A 17,186-nucleotide genomic window follows, 5' to 3' on the forward strand; every position below is an offset into this window, starting at 1 on the left:
CGCTACTCTTTATCCTCTTTGCCTGTTCTACAATCCTAGCTTTTATACTCTCATATGGCACATTCCCTACACTATACATATTCAACAAAAATCCCGTCAAAAAGCTACCTAACTCTCTTGCCAAGACTCTCTTATTATCCCCATACTTTAACTCACAATACCTCTCATATTCCTTAAAAAAAGTCCCCTATGTCCTTACTACCATATTCCTCGTATTGTGCAAATCGGGGTACCTCTCTCATATACACAGCCTTTCGTACTTCCCGCTCACTCTCACTCTCACTTTCGCTACTTCCATTCTGACCCCTCTTTCCCTCTTCCGAATACAGCGAATCCACTTTCATACTCACGTCCATACCCCTAACTGCGCTCTTCTTACCCTTCTTCTTTCTACCTACCTGTTTCCACTCACCACTATCCAAATCACTCTCAGCCCTTTCCCCAATGTATTCTGACCTAGTCTCATCCTGTCCATCACCCTTACTAACTTACTTTCCCTTAGTCTTCTTTTCCTCAGCCACTTTCTTATTCTTGTCCTCAGGTTTATCCTTATCCTGTGTCTTCCCCTTCTTTCCCTTACCTATCACAACAGAATCACCTTCGTCACTCATACTCTCATCCACTCGCTCTTTCACTTTCTTTACCACTCCTCCCGGCCCGTCAAGACCCCGACCCAGTAGGCCTATCTCCTACAGCTCCCTCTCCCATGAATCCCTTCATTATTTCCTGCATCCGTCAACCGACTGCTGTCGAAACTCCCGACTATCACCAGCTCTCACCAAAAGACTGACTCAAAAACTCACTAAAAACACAGAACTCTGATCTATACCCAGCAGGACAACCCAGCCAGAAAAACTCACTAAACAGCTAATACAAATCGTTAACTATCCATACAGGCAATACAACCCTCTTCTCTCTCTCTTCTTCTCTCTCTCTCTCTCTCACAAGACGTTGTCAAATATAACTCCATAACTCCTCCATATCATGTTGTACTTGTGGGTGAGGAATTGTTTAATTAATGTTTGGTCCTTTCTTTTTTTCGTTGCAGTTCGATATAAGGTGATGGAGTAAGCAATTACACCCTCTCTCTCCTCTCTCTCTCGTCTCTCTCATCTCTCTCCCCTCTCTCTCTCTCTCTCTCACACAGACGTTGTCAAATATAACTCCATAAACTCCTCCATATCATGTTTTGTACTTGTGGGTGAGGAATTGTTTAATTAATGTTTGGTCCTTTCTTTTTTTCGTTGCAGTTTCGATATAAGGTGATGAGTAAGCAATTACACCCTCTCTCTCTCTCTCTCTCTCTCTCTCTCTCTCTCTCTCTCTCTCTCTCTCTCTCACACAGACGTTGTCAAATATAACTCCATAACTCCTCCATATCATGTTGTACTTGTGGGTGAGGAATTGTTTAATTAATGGTTTGGTCCTTCTTTTTTTCGTTGCAGTCGATATAAGGTGATGAGTAAGCAATTACACCCTCTCTCTCTCTCTCTCTCTCTCTCTCTCTCTCTCTCTCTCTCTCTCTCTCGCTCTCTCTCTCTCTCTCTCTCCACACAGACGTTGTCAAATATAACTCCATAACTCCTCCATATCATGTTTGTACTTGTGGGTGAGGAATTGTTTAATTAATGTTTGGTCCTTTCTTTTTTTCGTTGCAGTTCGATATAATGTGATGATAGCATTACACCCTCTCTCTCTCTCTCTCTCTACTCTCTCTCTTCTTCTCTCTCTCTCTCTCTCTCTCGTCTCTCTCTCTCTCACACAGACGTTGTCAAATATAACTCCATAACTCCTCCATATCATGTACTTGTGGGTGAGGAATTGTTTAATTAATGTTTGGTCCTTTCTTTTTTTCGTTGCAGTTCGATATAGGTGATGAGTAAGCAATTACACCCTCTCTCTCTCTCTCTCTCTCTCTCTCTTCTCTCTCTCTCTCTCTCGTCTCTCTCTCTCTTCTCTCTCTCCTCTACACAGACGGTGTCAAATATACTCCATAACTCTCCATATCATGTTGTACTTGTGGGTGAGGAATTGTTTAATTAATGTTTGGTCCTTTCTTTTTTTTCGTGCAGTTCAATATAGGTGATGAGTAAGCCAGTTGTGCTCCCTTTCACTTGGATGGTCACTGTCACACTTGGATGCCCACCTCTCTTGGATATAGTGACAGAATCAATTATTACAAGATAGTATATAGTATTTGAGGAGAGAAAGCGCAGAAAGTGAGAATTGGACTAACTGTGAAGTGGTTTACCGTATGATAGTAAGAGTGAAGTAGTATTAGTAGTAGTAGTAATAGTAGTAGTAGTGAAGGTTTTTTGAGTGAAGTATATTTAGTGTTGACAAATATGTGGTATTGACAGGGTAAGGTGAAGAAGAGTACTGAGTTGCCATTGAGCGCTCATAGATTTTTTTACTTTCCCTTACTCAAATTTTGCTATTAGCTGACAGGGCCTTGGCTCTATTATTCTGGATAATAGAGAGATTACTCTAAGAGAATTCTTTGAGATTGATTGATCTATTATGGAGCCCTGGGAGTATCATGAGACTAACAGCAGCTATCAAAAATTGGTGTATTCCCATATCAAAATTTGTCATCTAAAAATGACATGGTCTAAAGATAAAATAGTATTCCTAAATAAAGTATATTACAATTATTTTTCCTGATATGTGTACATACTCTTTCAATTCATTATGACCGCCATATTTTTCAAGCTGTTTTCTCTCATTTGACTAATACTTCCTTGATTCTCAAAGGGACAATTTGTAAAAATGATGATCTATGCTACATAAACATTTAAATAGCTAATATGTAAAGCAGGAATGAGTGCATTCCTATATCATTACAGCACTGATTGACATAAAAGTATCGTACTACCTATCAACAAAATCTTACAGCTGTGGCAGGCTAAAAGAACTAGCTATAAGAAAAATAAGAATTATACTTCACAACTACTTTGAACTGCAACTGATGCTTCTGCATGTGAAAAATATGAAAGGTTACCTTGTCAAGTTATGGTGTCTTGAAGAGATGGATGGAGGTGATGCCATGGCAGAGCTGACAGGTGATTGTGAACTACCGCTAAAATGTGGCTTCTAACTTCCTTCATGGCAAATGTAGAACTGTAGTTATTCTAGTATCATAGAAAGTATGGTAGAGTCATCTGAAAGAATAAAGCATTTAAAATATACACCTGCCATAGATTTTTAATTTGTAACTGTTAAGTTTACATGCCATTTAGATACCTGGAAAGTAGACTTTTTTTTTTTAAAACATAATGACCTCTCTTCATTTCATTCCTTTAGTTAGTAAAAATAATAAACATGAGCAATACTGAACTCCAAATAACTTCTAGAAGTGGCCACTGCACAACAATTACTGGCTGTTCCTCTAAATTACTTTTTTTTAAAGCTTATCCACTTATTAAGGATCCATTGAGAGTAAACATGGCCCTTCATAGTGCTCTTCAGACTATGGATAAAACACATAAAATAAAATAACTAGGAACAATATGTCAGATAATCTAATGACTGCAGTGGGTTAATTCAGGGAGTCCATAGGTTTAGCTAACCTGTGAGCTTACTTAAAAGCAGCTGGTCATAAAAGTTTAAAAAGCCCAACTCACTAAGTATGACTGATGTGTACTATAGACAAATCCTGGCCTTCAAGCAAATGGTATTTGAGTCTGATGGTGCCATATACTCTACTCAACTAATGCATTCCAAGTATTTCATCTAGGGCCAAAGTCATCTCTTTATAATGAAAGCATACAATCAGCCCTTGATATCCATCCAATGATCAATCACAGAAGTCGTCTCATTTGTAGCTCTGCTCAAGTCAACACCCATAGCTATCAATAAGTCTCAGGAGAGAAGTAGACATCCAAGTTTGGAAAAGTCTTGCTTCAAGGGGGAAAGTTTTCCTGATGACCTAACAAGCTCAAGCTGATGAATCATTAATTCAATGAAGCTGCAATTACAGTTCAGTAATAGTTTTAACCATCTTCACAAGCATAACAATGTTTAAAACTACAAAATGGTAATCCAGTATAAACTGCCAACTGATAGCCTGAACCAGGATTGATTCACTGCTTAGCCATTAAATAACTGTAGGGGTCATACTGGAGCTAACTAAAGCTACAGAATCTACAGATAACTAACTTAATCATTTTGAACATCTGCTTTCAAATTGTCAAGTAAAATTGAGAACAATTCGCATATCCATCAGATGAGAAATTACGGGGCACATATCATAAGGTATGCTAAGCAGATTTAATCTATAAAATAATACTACGTACATGAAATCATATAAATCTTAACAACTGAATGGATTTCTACATCTAAATGTATAACTTCTTCAATAACTGCTACAGTGCTGCTCTTACCAAACTACACACTGAAGCTCATAAAATACTTAGTATTTCTTCCTCTTCAAAAATTACATTTTATGCCTTGCCTTAAACTCCATTACAAAACAAACTAGCTACTATACGAACAAGTTACATTCCGAATAGCCGTTCATATCATGAATTGTTCATAAGTTAGTCTTCACGCCAATTTAAGTACAATATGATGTAAAGTCAATGCAGTTAATACTGTACATTTTTTCATCCTAAAACACACTGCACTGTTCATACACCCTGTTTTTAAGACTAGGTACGTACTTTATTTATACAAATGATACATTTTTAAAACTTACACAAATTGTGATGATAATTCAGTTTCTTTTCTTACCTTTGAAACTGATAGCATAGGCTTGGAGGTGATGAATGAAAGAAGAAGAGAAGGTGGTGTGGAATTACAGAGGCAGTGTCTTCTTAGGCAAAGATTTCTTTGGCATCACCACTTTGTTCATCTGAAGAGGAAGCAGTCAGTGGAGGTGGGGAGGCTTTTGAGGTTAAAGGCACTGGGTTGAAGAATTGATCTAAAGAAGTTTGCAATGTTTTTCCTTTCATCATGATGAGACAATGACACTGGATACCATTGTTGATGGTTGTCCCTACTTTTGAGAATCTCTCAGCATTTGGGTCCTGATTCTCAAAAATGGTTAAAAGTTTTTTCTATAAGAGAAAACCCCTCAGCCATCAATTTCACTTCAACTTCTTTAAGGGAAGAAGTTCTTCCAATAAATCTTCATTCTTTAACTCCTGAATGAGACTCAAAACAGCTCTTCAAAGTCCTCTTCCCCTAAGCCAAGCTGTAACTTTTTCACTTATGTCAGAGAGTCCTTAATGGTTCCCTTTGCCTTCTATTCTTCATTAAATCTTCTGAAGTTGTTGAAAAACTGTAGGCATAAAGCCTTCCATGCTCCATTCATGTTGATCCCACTTACTTCACACCATGCAGCACATCAATATTCTTGTTGTAATTATAAATGTTGTATCACTTCCAAAAGTCACATAAGGTCACACCTTGGTCATTCACTTCCTTCAGTGCTTGCCTTCAAGTACACCTTGATCCATCAGCTAAAGAAATACAGCTGTGTTAAAGGGTAAATATATAATTTTCCTATCAAGATGCAAATTATCCAAGTGCGGTGGGTGACCAGAGGCATTATCCAAGATTAAGAGATTCTTGAAAGGAATCCCATTCTCAAAGCAGTGTAGCTTGACTTCAGGAACAAAGTGATGGACAAACCAGACCTTAAATATAGCAAGAGTCACTCAGGCTTTGATATTGGACATCCAGATTATGGGTAGAGAGCTTTTTTTTGTGATTTTTTTCAGTGCCTGTGGATTTGCAGTCTTCTGATGCGTTGCCACCCAGCAGTAGGGTTAGCCTATCCTTCACTACTTATCCTGGCTTCATCTTCTCTTCACAGCTGATGTATGTTTTATCTGGTACAGGTGGTTCCCGGTTATCGGCTGCTTCACTCTATAGCGCTTTCGGTTTTATGGTTGTTTTCAAAATTATTATTAATTCAAAATATGGGCGCCACATTTGGTTATCAGTGCCATAAATGCCATAAGCTGCCCGTCTGCTATGGCGTGCCATAGCGGTTATCAGGGGTGCCCTAAAGTGAAAATTGCCATTTAGCAAAAATTGCCATTAAGTGAAGCATGAAAGTCTAAGGGAGTAAAACATGCTTATGGCGCTGAGACACTTATGGCACTCTTATGGCGCCAATAACCACTTATCGGCACTGTAAGGCAACATAAGAGCGCCATAAGTTTCGTTTTTGCCTTTTTACTTCCCTTAGACTTTCATGCTTCACTTAATGGCACCTGGCCAGGATGGAACCCCTGCCGATAACCAGGGACCACCTGTATTTTTTTCCCCAGAAAAGTTCAGTCTTGTCACTATTAAACACTTACTGAGGGGTATAACCTTCCCTATCAATGATTTCCTTGGGGGTCTTTAAAAATTTTTCAGCTGCTGCTTTGTCAATGCTTGCTGCCTCACCACGGATATGGATGCAAGTTAGTATGCTTTTTAAAGCTATGGAACCAAATGGTTCATCTGCATTGCTCTCACCAGCCTTAGCCTTCAAGTTATCATAAAGGCTTTTAGGCCTTTTCCTCAATCAGCACGAGGTTAAGCACAGACCTTTCTTTCTGGTGTTATACTCAAGATAGTACCCAGTAGTTTTTCAATTCTTTCTGCCAGCCTCCCCCTCTCTTACTTATAATTGTTGAATGCATGGGCACAGCACTTTTTTTTGTTTCAATAATTTCCTCTATGTTTCATAAAGATTGTACCAACAATTGTACGATTCATATTGAACAAAAGTACATGCAACCTCCACCATTTTTTTCACCACACAATCTAATTTGCTTTAAAATCACCACCTTATTTCCCATTAAGATATGTTGCTGCCTTTTTTACCACTGCCAACTATCTTCACTGCCCTTAAGCTTGCCATTAGCCATGATATATGATAAAACACATGAATAGCTCAGAGTGTAGCAGGCAGCATCTTAAAACACTACATAGGTACAAGAGTCTGGCTTATGGTGCTGTATGGCATAGGAAGCAGCAAAAATTGTAACAAAGCAGAATAGGCGATACAGTACCAAATCTGACTTGCAGGTGGCAAAGGGGAGTTCGCCAAACAAATTTAATTTACAATCACATATGTTTGTATCTCTGAATGTTCATAATTTGAATGTGCATAAGTAGGGTAGCATCTACATATGATTACAAAGCCATCTTACAATACCAATTGAAAAAAAAAGAAAAAAAATTCTTGCTGCTTTAGATTTTTCCGCTATATATTTATCATTATGAGCAGCCTTAGGTCTTCATATTTAACTCTCAATCTCTAACGGTTCGACTGGAGAAAAATGAATTAAATTTTACCTTTAATTTAGAGCCCCTTTTAAGTGATTTTTTTGCTTTAAAATGCTTTGCTCCTGTTTTTTCTAGAAGGCTTGACTATTTAATGACTCCCGTAACAAAAATTGATGATGCATGCCCTCCCCGAGTAGTATGGGTACTTATGATGCATCTTTGTCCAAAGGATTATCAAGCTTAGGTAGCAAGACAAAGCTGGCAGTGCTGGAAGAGGTGACTGTGTCAGGCACAGTTAATTTACGTTTTTGAGAAGGATCTAATCTTTAAAAGGTTTTCTGAGTTGACCTGTGTCGGGCCGGTGAAAAATCCCTGTAGCTCTTTTTTCATTTTTAATAGAAATAACTCCTAGATATACCAGAAAAGAAAAGCTAGCATGGTATGCTGAAGTTACTACCCCTCATCGCGATCACCCCCGAAGGGTTGGGTGGGGGTCGGTATAAGTAAGGGGTCGTTGTGGAAACCACAATACACAGGGCCTTCACCACTTAGAAGATTCCTTCTCATAATCCCCCTCCTTTGTGGGGGAGCCGTCACAATCGAAACCCACCGCCAACTCCTCCTCTTTTCTTTTGCCACTACTACTAATACCCACACTCTCCTCCTCTCATTCCTGTACTAGAGATTGAGTGTGATACATGCATTTCGCTGCTCCAGGATTTTTTCCCCTTTATTTATTTTGTAATGATGGCATCGCAAGGTTCTCTGCTTCTACGCTGAGTACCCAATTTGGTTTTTCATATAGCATTTTAGTCGGAAATGTAAATATTTTACTGCCTCGGCACCTCAAAGATATGTTGTGGGTGCCTCCGGCTGAGCGGGGCCATTTCGGTAGTCGTGCAGCACGAGGTGATTTCAAACACCAATCTATCGAAGAATAATTATTAGGTTATAGACATATGATGACCATTAATTAAGGGACTGGGGCGCTCGTCCCAGCATTTGTTTTTTTTTTTTTATTTTTTTTTTTTTTTTTTACGTTCCACCTTAATCAAGGAATAGTGGACTAATGATAAGTTAGTCAAGCGTACACTAGTAAAGTTCGCCATGAGTTCGCGTAAGGGACGGCGTCAGTCATTATTATTTACATTATATAGTTTAATATGTATTTTTTGTACATAACTTAATTCTAGAGGCAGTCGAGTTGCCCCTTCTTTCCCTAGAACCAACCTAGCCTAGGTGCTAAGGCTTGGCTGGTAAGCCTATGTGCCTTCCTCCTCAACACCCCGTACATTATGGGCTTACCTTCTTGCCGGTCTGACTGATAAGTTATCCTAGTAGGTTTAGTAGATGTCATCCTGCCCTGCCCGGTCTGGGTCGAAAAAGGGATTTTGACGTAAGAAAAATCTATTTCTGGGCGATTGGTTGGTTTTCGTGTCGCCAGCGAATATCCTTTAATCCATTATTTCTAAGCGTAAAAAAATGTACTACACATACCGAGAATAAATAAAATAAAGAAAGGTCAGTACCACTAACTCGCTCACCCATCCAAGAGGGTGTCGGTAATGAACACTATGCGAGTGAGACCACTACCACGAACCGCTTGCCAATAGAAATCTCCCACTACAAAATCCCCAAACTAGAGGGGAGCCGACCCACAGAGTGGGCAGCACTACTACTACTCCAATCCCATGCTGCCGACTGCTGCGCCTCTGGTGGCCATCCTGAAGTTAGCAGACAATCTTGAGCGATGGGATGGCAGGGCGGGATTTCGCTGGCGACACGAACCATCGCCCAGAAATAGATTTTTCCTTACGTCCAAAAATCCCTTTTTCTGGGCTCAGGGAGGGGTTCGTGTCGCTGCGCGAAATCGTACCATAGAAATAGCACAAGATTGTAAAGAATAAAATAAAATAGACAAAAAGGGTCCTCAAATAAAAGATAAAAAAACATAAAAATAAAGAAATATAATTGCTAATAGATATACATATACACAATGATACAAAAAAATAGAAATATTACTTTAAAATTAACTTAATGTTAATAATATTTCTTAAAAATTAACTTAAATTTAACATATATATACAGGGCTTACATGGAATAATATGTTGAGATTAGTATCTTGTGTATAGTTATTATGTACAAAGAAAATCAAAGCAATTATAACAATAAACTGAATAGAAACAAACTTCAATAATAATATAATAAGATAAAGGAATGTATATGACTTAGTATACACAAAACCCGTAACCATTGTAAATACGATGTGTCCCCCCTAGCATAAAAATAAGGGATCACATCAAAGAGATCATTATATACAATCATTGTGAGTGACCCTAGCAAAAAAATAAGGGCACCCACTATAAACCATCATAAGAGCAGCTAAGACTCAAAGGTAAACGTAGATGAACATGCAGTATAGACGAAACGTGTTGGGTGAGATAGGTAGAAAGGAGGACTGGAATCTCTACTAAAGATAAGCAGAGTCGGGGGAAACTATGTTACCCCCGCCGCAACTGCTGAAAATTTCAGAGCTTCCAAGGACTTTAAGTAATGACGCTTAAATACTGTCGCGATTTCCATCCAGTATATTTTTTCAATCATCGAAATTCATGTGTTGGAAATAGTTAATTGAGGTGGCTACTGCCCTGACATCATGTGCTTTAGGGAAGAGTCAGGATTTGGCTTGCTTAATAAAGTACAGGATCTGCCTGCATGATGCCTTTAATAGATAAAGTACCACTTTTCTCTCTTAAAAGAGAGGACCCCGATGAGGATGAGGAGGTCCTGGACAGAAAGGCCTCGTAAGGTTGATACTGGGCAGAGAGAAAATCTTGTGGAAATTTGGGTACACCTTCCATGGTTCCCACCTCATCAAAGGATCTTCATTCTTTGCTATAAAACTATGTTTCCGGAGAAGTAGAACTTCCCCCTGTGGGAAAAATAAATTCAAAACCATGATCCGGATCCTGGATAATGCCGACAGTTCTGAAATTCTAGCTCCTGAAGCCAAGCTTAATAAAAAATAGAGTTTTTCTTAAGAGCATTATAAATGAACATGTGTTGTTATCTGTTTCTGCAAGCCAGCTTTAGAACATCATTTAATAAACCATGATACTGACGTAGGCCTTACAGAAGGTCTAAGTCTAGCACAAGCCTTTGGGGATAGCGAGAAGTAGAGTCTGTCAAGTCTGCTGAAACAAACCAAATTGAAAAATCTTTTTCAAGGCTGACTTGTTTGTCGTAATAGTGCTAGCTGCTAAGCCTTTTTCAAATAAAGATCTGAAAAAGGATATAGCTGAATTGATTGTCATGATTCTAATATCTGATTCTCTCAGGAAGGTTGCTAAACTTTTTGACTGCAGCATCATACTGTCTCAAAGTTGAATCTCTTTTATCAGATTCCAAGAAGAGAATATTTTGAGGATCAATATTCGCATCTCTTTTAGCCAGATGCCCGCAAACTTCATGAAATCCATAAAGTTAGGGTTTTGAGAATTTCCTGAGGAAGCGAACACAGTCTTCGTTTGCACTGACTGGGAGAGCCTGGGATTGGGAATTCAAAGAGGACGAAAGACCCAGTTCCAGAATGAGAGGGTACCCAATTATTGCTCTACGGCCCAGTCCTGGGGCTACTAGACCACTTGACCCTTGAACGTCCTGAGTTTGTTCAGCACCCATTCAGGAGAAGATTCACTGAGGGAAGACATAAATCTTCTCCCAGTTGTTCCAGTCTATGGACAGGGCGGTCCGTGGCATAGTCAGAGGGTGTCCATGGTTGGGCCACATAACATGGGCAGTTTGTGGTTCGCTTGGGATTGCGAATAGATCCACTTGTAGACCTGGAACCCCTCTGAAAGTATCCACTGGAAACGAACTGTTGTCAGTGACCATTCCGACTCCAGAGGAACTGAACGGATAAGAGCATCTGCTATGACGTTTCTCACTCCAGCTATAGGGGGTGGGTTGGAGAGGTTTTGCCTAACTGAACTTGTCCGCCAGGGAGAAGATGGCTAACCATGACATGATTCAGATGACGTGACTTGGAGCCTCCTCTGTTCACACAAATGGACTACCACTTGCCGCTGTCTAAGACTAGCTTTATGTGGAGTTCTTTGCGGACGTAACTTTTTAGAGTCAAGAACACCGCCATTGCTTCCAGTACGTTTATGTGAAGCTGACGGAAACTGGGTGACCAGGTTCCTTAAGAACCTTCTTGAACTGAGAATATCCTCCCCAACAAGCTTAATGAAGCGTCCGTGTGGATGGTAATCCCCGGAGGAGGAAACTGAAGGGGTACTGATATGACAAGTTCTTGACTTTTCCCCGACGAAAAACCAAGGGCGTAGACGATTCGTAGAATCTGAGGGACTGAGGATAATTTGTCCCTGGACCTGACATTTGCTCGTGAGCGCCAGATTCTGGTTAGGTCTTTCAGTTTGGCTTTCATCAAGATGTTTGTCACTGATGCAAACTAGTGAGCCCAGAATCCTTTCTGGGTTTCTCCTTGAAGCAAGTTTGTCCTAGAAATTGCTTTACTGACTTCGCTATTTCTTTTCTCTTGGCTGATGGAATCGACAGAGTATGGAGGAATTAGATTCCTTGATTAATGCCCAGCACTGAAAGTTTGACTCCCGAGTGATCTTGATTTGGTCCTGTTTATCTTGAAGCTAGATATTCCAGGGAACGGATTACTTTCAGTGTTGCTTGGTGACATTCCTCGACTGTTGGAGCCCAATTAGCCAATCGTCGAGATAAACGCTACTACCATGATCCCTTGTTGCGATCTTAGTTGTTGGATGACTACTTTCCGCCAACTTCCGTGAACACCCTGGGTGCTACGTTTGAGACCGAAGGGAACTACCCTTGAAGGAGAATGCCTGATCTCCTATCTTGAAGCCCAGATACGGGCGAAAGTTTTCTTGGCAATAGGGATATGATAGTATGCGTCTGTAAGATCGATAGAGGTGGTGACGGCCACACGGTGGAAGTAAGGTCCGCACCTGCGAGATGGTGAGCATCTGAACTTGTTGTCGCAGCAAATGGCCAAGTTTAAAACGGTACAAGTCTAAGATTACCCCTTCTTTTTTTGTGAGCCTTTCCTTTCTTTGGAACGCTGAACAGCGCCCTTGAAACTTTAATCTGTTGACTCTCCGCCTATTGCTTTCCTTTCTGAAGGAGGTCCTCCCCATACTCCGTCAATTCTTTGGATGGAAGTTGAAGGAAAGGTCTGGGTGGGGGCGGATTCGCCACCCCAACTCCAACCCGCCAGGCCTTTCGACACAATGCTTTGTGCCCATTTGCTGAATCCCCCCCACCGGTGGCCGGAAGAAACAGCCTCCCTCCTACCTGGAAGTTCTCATTGATGTTGGTAGCCTCCGCGGCCTCCCCGGAAGTGTTTTCCTCTATTAGTGGGACCTTCCTGATCCTCTCTGACGAAAGGATCGCTTACTCTGCCTCCCCTACCCGAGCGGTCATAACTGCTGAAAGGCCTGGGCCTTGCTTTCGAACACTTTGGTTGAAGGCTGGGGAGACAGCGTAAGAGTTGGGAAGGTTTTTTTTGGGGTTTGGGCTGGGGGGAAATCACTATAAATCGGCTGTGATTGGGCTTGGAGGTAGAGGGTTGGGCTGCTTCCTCCGCACAACGGGAACAGCCGAAACGCTGGGCAAACCGTTGCTGTTTCTTTTGGTAAGGCTGGAAACGTCTGGGTTTCTTCTGAGCCTTACCCCTCACTGCTTGATCGTTGGCGTCTCTTTGCAGTGAGACCCCAACGATCCTTAAGGCTTTGGTTAAGCCTTGTAGCCTCTGCCTGGACCCTCCTTAACCATTGCATCTGGGAAGAGGTCTGCTCCCCACCCCAGATGTTTGATGAAAGCAACTTATTCGGTTCATGCCGAATAGTTGCTTCCTGGAGGACATGCTTACCGACAATTTGTTCTGGCTGTGGCGAACTCGAAACATGTCAGACTGCACCGTTTGAGTCAGTGACTTGGTGATCAGCTGAACAGTGGCTCGGAACCATAAGAAATGGTAGCCACCTCTGTTATGGCCATGTGTTGAGAGACCTGGCCAGCCTAGACTTGGCATCAAACTCTGCCTGAATGAGGCTGTCTGGAAGTCTAGGCAGCTTCTCACCAAACTGCTCCATAGCACAGTCTGGTTTGAGTTTGCCCGCAGAAAAAGTGTTGGGCAGGTCTTCCCACAAATCTCCGGTTGAGGGAAGTAAAGGAGATGTAGGGTCCGCGTTCCTTTAGCTGCGGTAATAACGACTCCCCCTTTTGGGCCGCCGGGATAGTGACCGTAGCAATCTTGGTAAGGAAAGGAGCGGAGTTCCCTCTTCCATTGTGAAGATGGTGTGAATGGACTCTTAAAAGGTTGTATTTTTCGTATTCGCCAACAATCCATGTCCTCTAAGCACCTGAGCCATTCTCTTTGAGCCTGGTCACGTGAATAGAGGACTGTCTCTTTAGGGACCTTGTCATCTCGCGTCATAGCAGCGGCCAGTGAGCCTGGCGTAGCCGATGAACGGCGGTTGGAGATCCTCCGGGTGAGAACTCGAAGTCCTCAATCCTTCGAGTTCCACACTCCGGGGGATAGAAATAAGTCCGTCCTGGAAGGGGGCGTATGACGCCTACCCTCCAGGGGTTGTTCATAGAGAACGGAGGCAGAGAGTCATGTGGTGGCAGCTGAGCTATACCTGTGCCGAAAGGTGGGGGAGCAGCTAGCGGAGCTTCGGCTTAGTCCGGCGAATGTTATCCTGGGAATTGATCCTATCGGGACAACCGGGAGAACATCTGTTCCATGCTGTTCTTGAGAGAACCAACCAAATCCCCCATGTGTTGCAACAGGCCAGCATTGGGATCCAAAGCCGGAGCTGCTGCGGAGGTGGTCGGGTAGCTCTGAACAGGAACCAAAGGAAGGGGAGAGAAACGGCTGACTCCGCTGGAGTATGTGATCTCTCCTTGGAGGATCTACTCCTTGAGGATTTGGACCGCCGGACCCAGAAGCTCTAGACCTCTCTGCTCCAGGGGTTTGTAGCCGGAGACTTGCGAGATGTTGACGCAGATCTTGACGCCGACGACGTCTTTTTAGACTTACGACGACGTTTTCAATTACTTAGGGTTTAACTACCGTTTGTCCTTTGACCTTAGGTCTAACGGAGGCATCAGGAGAAGTATAAAGGAGCTCAGCTCCTGTAAAGCCTTGGTTGGAAGGAAGCTGGAGAGTTTGCAGGAGTAGAAGATCCAGTGGCGCCCAAGGGAAGCCCTTGGGCGTCCGAACAAGTACTCACCTCGACCAACAGGTCGTCAACACCTACCATCGGTTTCAATATTTAAGTCCAGTGTCGCGACTTCCGACGAGATGTCCTGGCCTGTTCAGTCAACGAAGCGGCGAGCTGCTGCTGAATTGCCGCCATAGTCGGGGCTGCCTCTGCTGGGTCGACGTAGCCCGTTGACTTGCCGCCGGGGAAGATCAGGACCGCCAACCGCTTTTCAAGGATGTAGGGCTGTCCCTTGGCGGCGTTCTTCCCAAAACCGCCGACCCAAGCCCGCAGGGTTGCCAGTGCGGTGTCTCTAACAGCGGGAGCCTGGAAGAGAGGGTATTTGTTAGTTTTATTTTTTTAAGTTTAAACTTAAAATTAAAACTTAAGTACAAGGTTAACTTAAAATTATAGAGGATGCGAGATCCCATATAAAACAAGCTTAAGTTTAAGATAAGAGAATTAAAATTAAACTTAAGAACAATATAAATCTTGTAGGGATTGGCTAACGGAGTTGGAAATACTTACCCCGTCTAAGAGCTGGCTCACCAGATCATAGCAAATCGTGCAGGTCTCGTGAAACCAGACTTGAAGGTTCCCGTGCGGAGTCTGCATGGAGCATGGGATCTGCAGACTTCATGCCCACAGGGTCCTGGAGCATGGCATTACATCCGGATGCTCACAGTTGTGTCTGTAAGTGAAAAGATACATGAGCATCCTAAAAGATATCACTTACAGGCTAGAGGTTTAAAAGAACTCCGCTGCATGCCGGAGCGCGAAAAATTTTGGGCATAACCCCTCCCTTATTGCTGAATAGGCTATAACCCCGGAGAGATCCGGTTGTGAGCAGGCAACGGAGGGATGGTTTAAGGTAGCTTAAATTAAACTTAATATAGTTTAAATTAAATACTATTCTTAAACCTATAGACATCGAACGTACCGGACTAAGTCCGGTGCGTGGCGGAGTCGTGTCGCGATATCAGTGAACGACGGAGTGGTTAGTAAAGACCAACTGTATGCCGCAGTCCGCCCGTCAGGGTGAACTAGCACCTTTCCACGTGGATGCCGGAGCTCCGGTAGATAAAGGAGCACAGTAAGGTGGTGGGAAAGGGCGAGAGGGCAAACAGACTCGCGCTAGCAACGGAGCGACGGAGTAACGGCGGAGGGGGGAAAGGCCAGTCCCCCCCCCTTAGTCATCCGAGCGTGCCGAGAAGCTAGAGAGGTCGAGTCCAGCCTGGGTCTGTCCCAGCCCCCCTACTCCCTCCGCCTAGGGAGAGAGGGAGGCAGGCCCGGGTACGTGGAGCGAGCGTGGGCAGACCCAACCCTCCCCCCGGCCCTATGGAAGAGCGGAAGGAAAGGAAAGGTGACTGAACAGGCGTCTGGCTGCTCCGTGATCACGTAGTGACCACGGAGCGGTAACATGTAATACAATGAAACAATACAGCCTAGGATAAAACAACCGACTAATCAGAGAGATGCTATAGAGAAGCAACCGAACTGAAGAGCGGAAGCACAGTATAACATAACCTAGGCTACGTGAAGCCAGACGCCGTACACTAACATAAGACATAATAAATCAAAATCACTAAACGTAAACCCCGAAAGAAAATAAAAAAACAGTAGGAGAAAAAATCCAGGAGTGTACGACTAACTCGAAAGAAAGTCTACCACTCAAAGCTAGCTGGGGCCGATACTAAGAGCTGTGGCTAGGGTCTGGATGGAAGATGCCTACGCAAGGTGAAAAAGACATGCATGCATGACATAAAACCCCGTAGGCTGTACCCTTAACATAAAATGGATAACTAATAATAGAGCGTAACGAAATAAAGGGAAGGTTCTGGGTATGGAAGACCAAGAACAAACCCGCCACGAGGCAGAACCATGCTGCCATGCTTCCGACCTAGAGCTCGTGTTTATACCTAAAAAACGGTAAATACAATGACTCAAGGCCGGAAAAAACCAATAGCAATAATCACTGATTACTTAACTTAGCTGCTGCGATGGCTGTACGCTCCATGACGAATAAATCCAGAAAAAAGGGCACAAAAACACAGAGCAAAAAAGGGCACGTGTATCTACAGTGCGCTAACTGAAAAGGTAGGATGGCCACCAGAGGCGCAGCAGATCGGCAGCAGGGGATGAGTAGTAGTGTAGTTGTTTGCTGCCCCACTCTGTGGGTCGGCTCCCCTCTAGTGGGGGTATTTTGTTAGTGGGAGATTTCTATTGGCAAGCGGAAATTTTCGTGGTTAGTGGAGTCTCTCACTTGCCATAGTGTTCATACCGACACCCTCTTGGAGGGTGAGCGAGTCAGTGGTACTGACCTTTTCTTTATTTTATTTATTCTCTGGTATGTGTTAGTACATTTACCTTAGAAATAATGGATTAAAGGATATTTCGCGCAGCGACACGAACTGAGCCAGAAAATTCGTCCTAGTAGGTCTGGTCGAGGATTATCGTCCTTCTTATTTGGCAAAGGAGGCTATAGGCCTACCTTGTCTAGTACGGTGGTAGCCTGGTACACTGTGGCGTCCCCAAGCAGGGATATCATTCTATCTCCTTACCTAATTCTTGGGGCAACTCTTCCATAAACCTCTTTTTGTGTATTGTAATGAACCCAAATGTATGGCTGGTCGGTTAAGCCTAGCCTACTGGCATAGCCTCTTGATCGGGTGTGACCACTACCAATCGCAACGAGCC

The 17,186-nt window shown here is 42.8% G+C and overlaps 1 protein-coding gene across 1 annotated transcript in view; it reads right to left on the minus strand.

The window, feature by feature from the left end:
* LOC135223095 (ectopic P granules protein 5 homolog) overlaps positions 1-17,186 on the minus strand; it is a 759,396-nt gene that overhangs the window by 233,502 nt on the left and 508,708 nt on the right. Inside the window, 1 exon segment of the mRNA XM_064261599.1 lies at positions 3,011-3,131. Within this exon segment, the coding sequence (XP_064117669.1) occupies positions 3,011-3,131 (121 nt within the window).

The sequence above is a fragment of the Macrobrachium nipponense genome, chromosome 8 (assembly GCF_015104395.2).
Source record: "Macrobrachium nipponense isolate FS-2020 chromosome 8, ASM1510439v2, whole genome shotgun sequence".
Taxonomy (NCBI): domain Eukaryota; kingdom Metazoa; phylum Arthropoda; class Malacostraca; order Decapoda; family Palaemonidae; genus Macrobrachium; species Macrobrachium nipponense.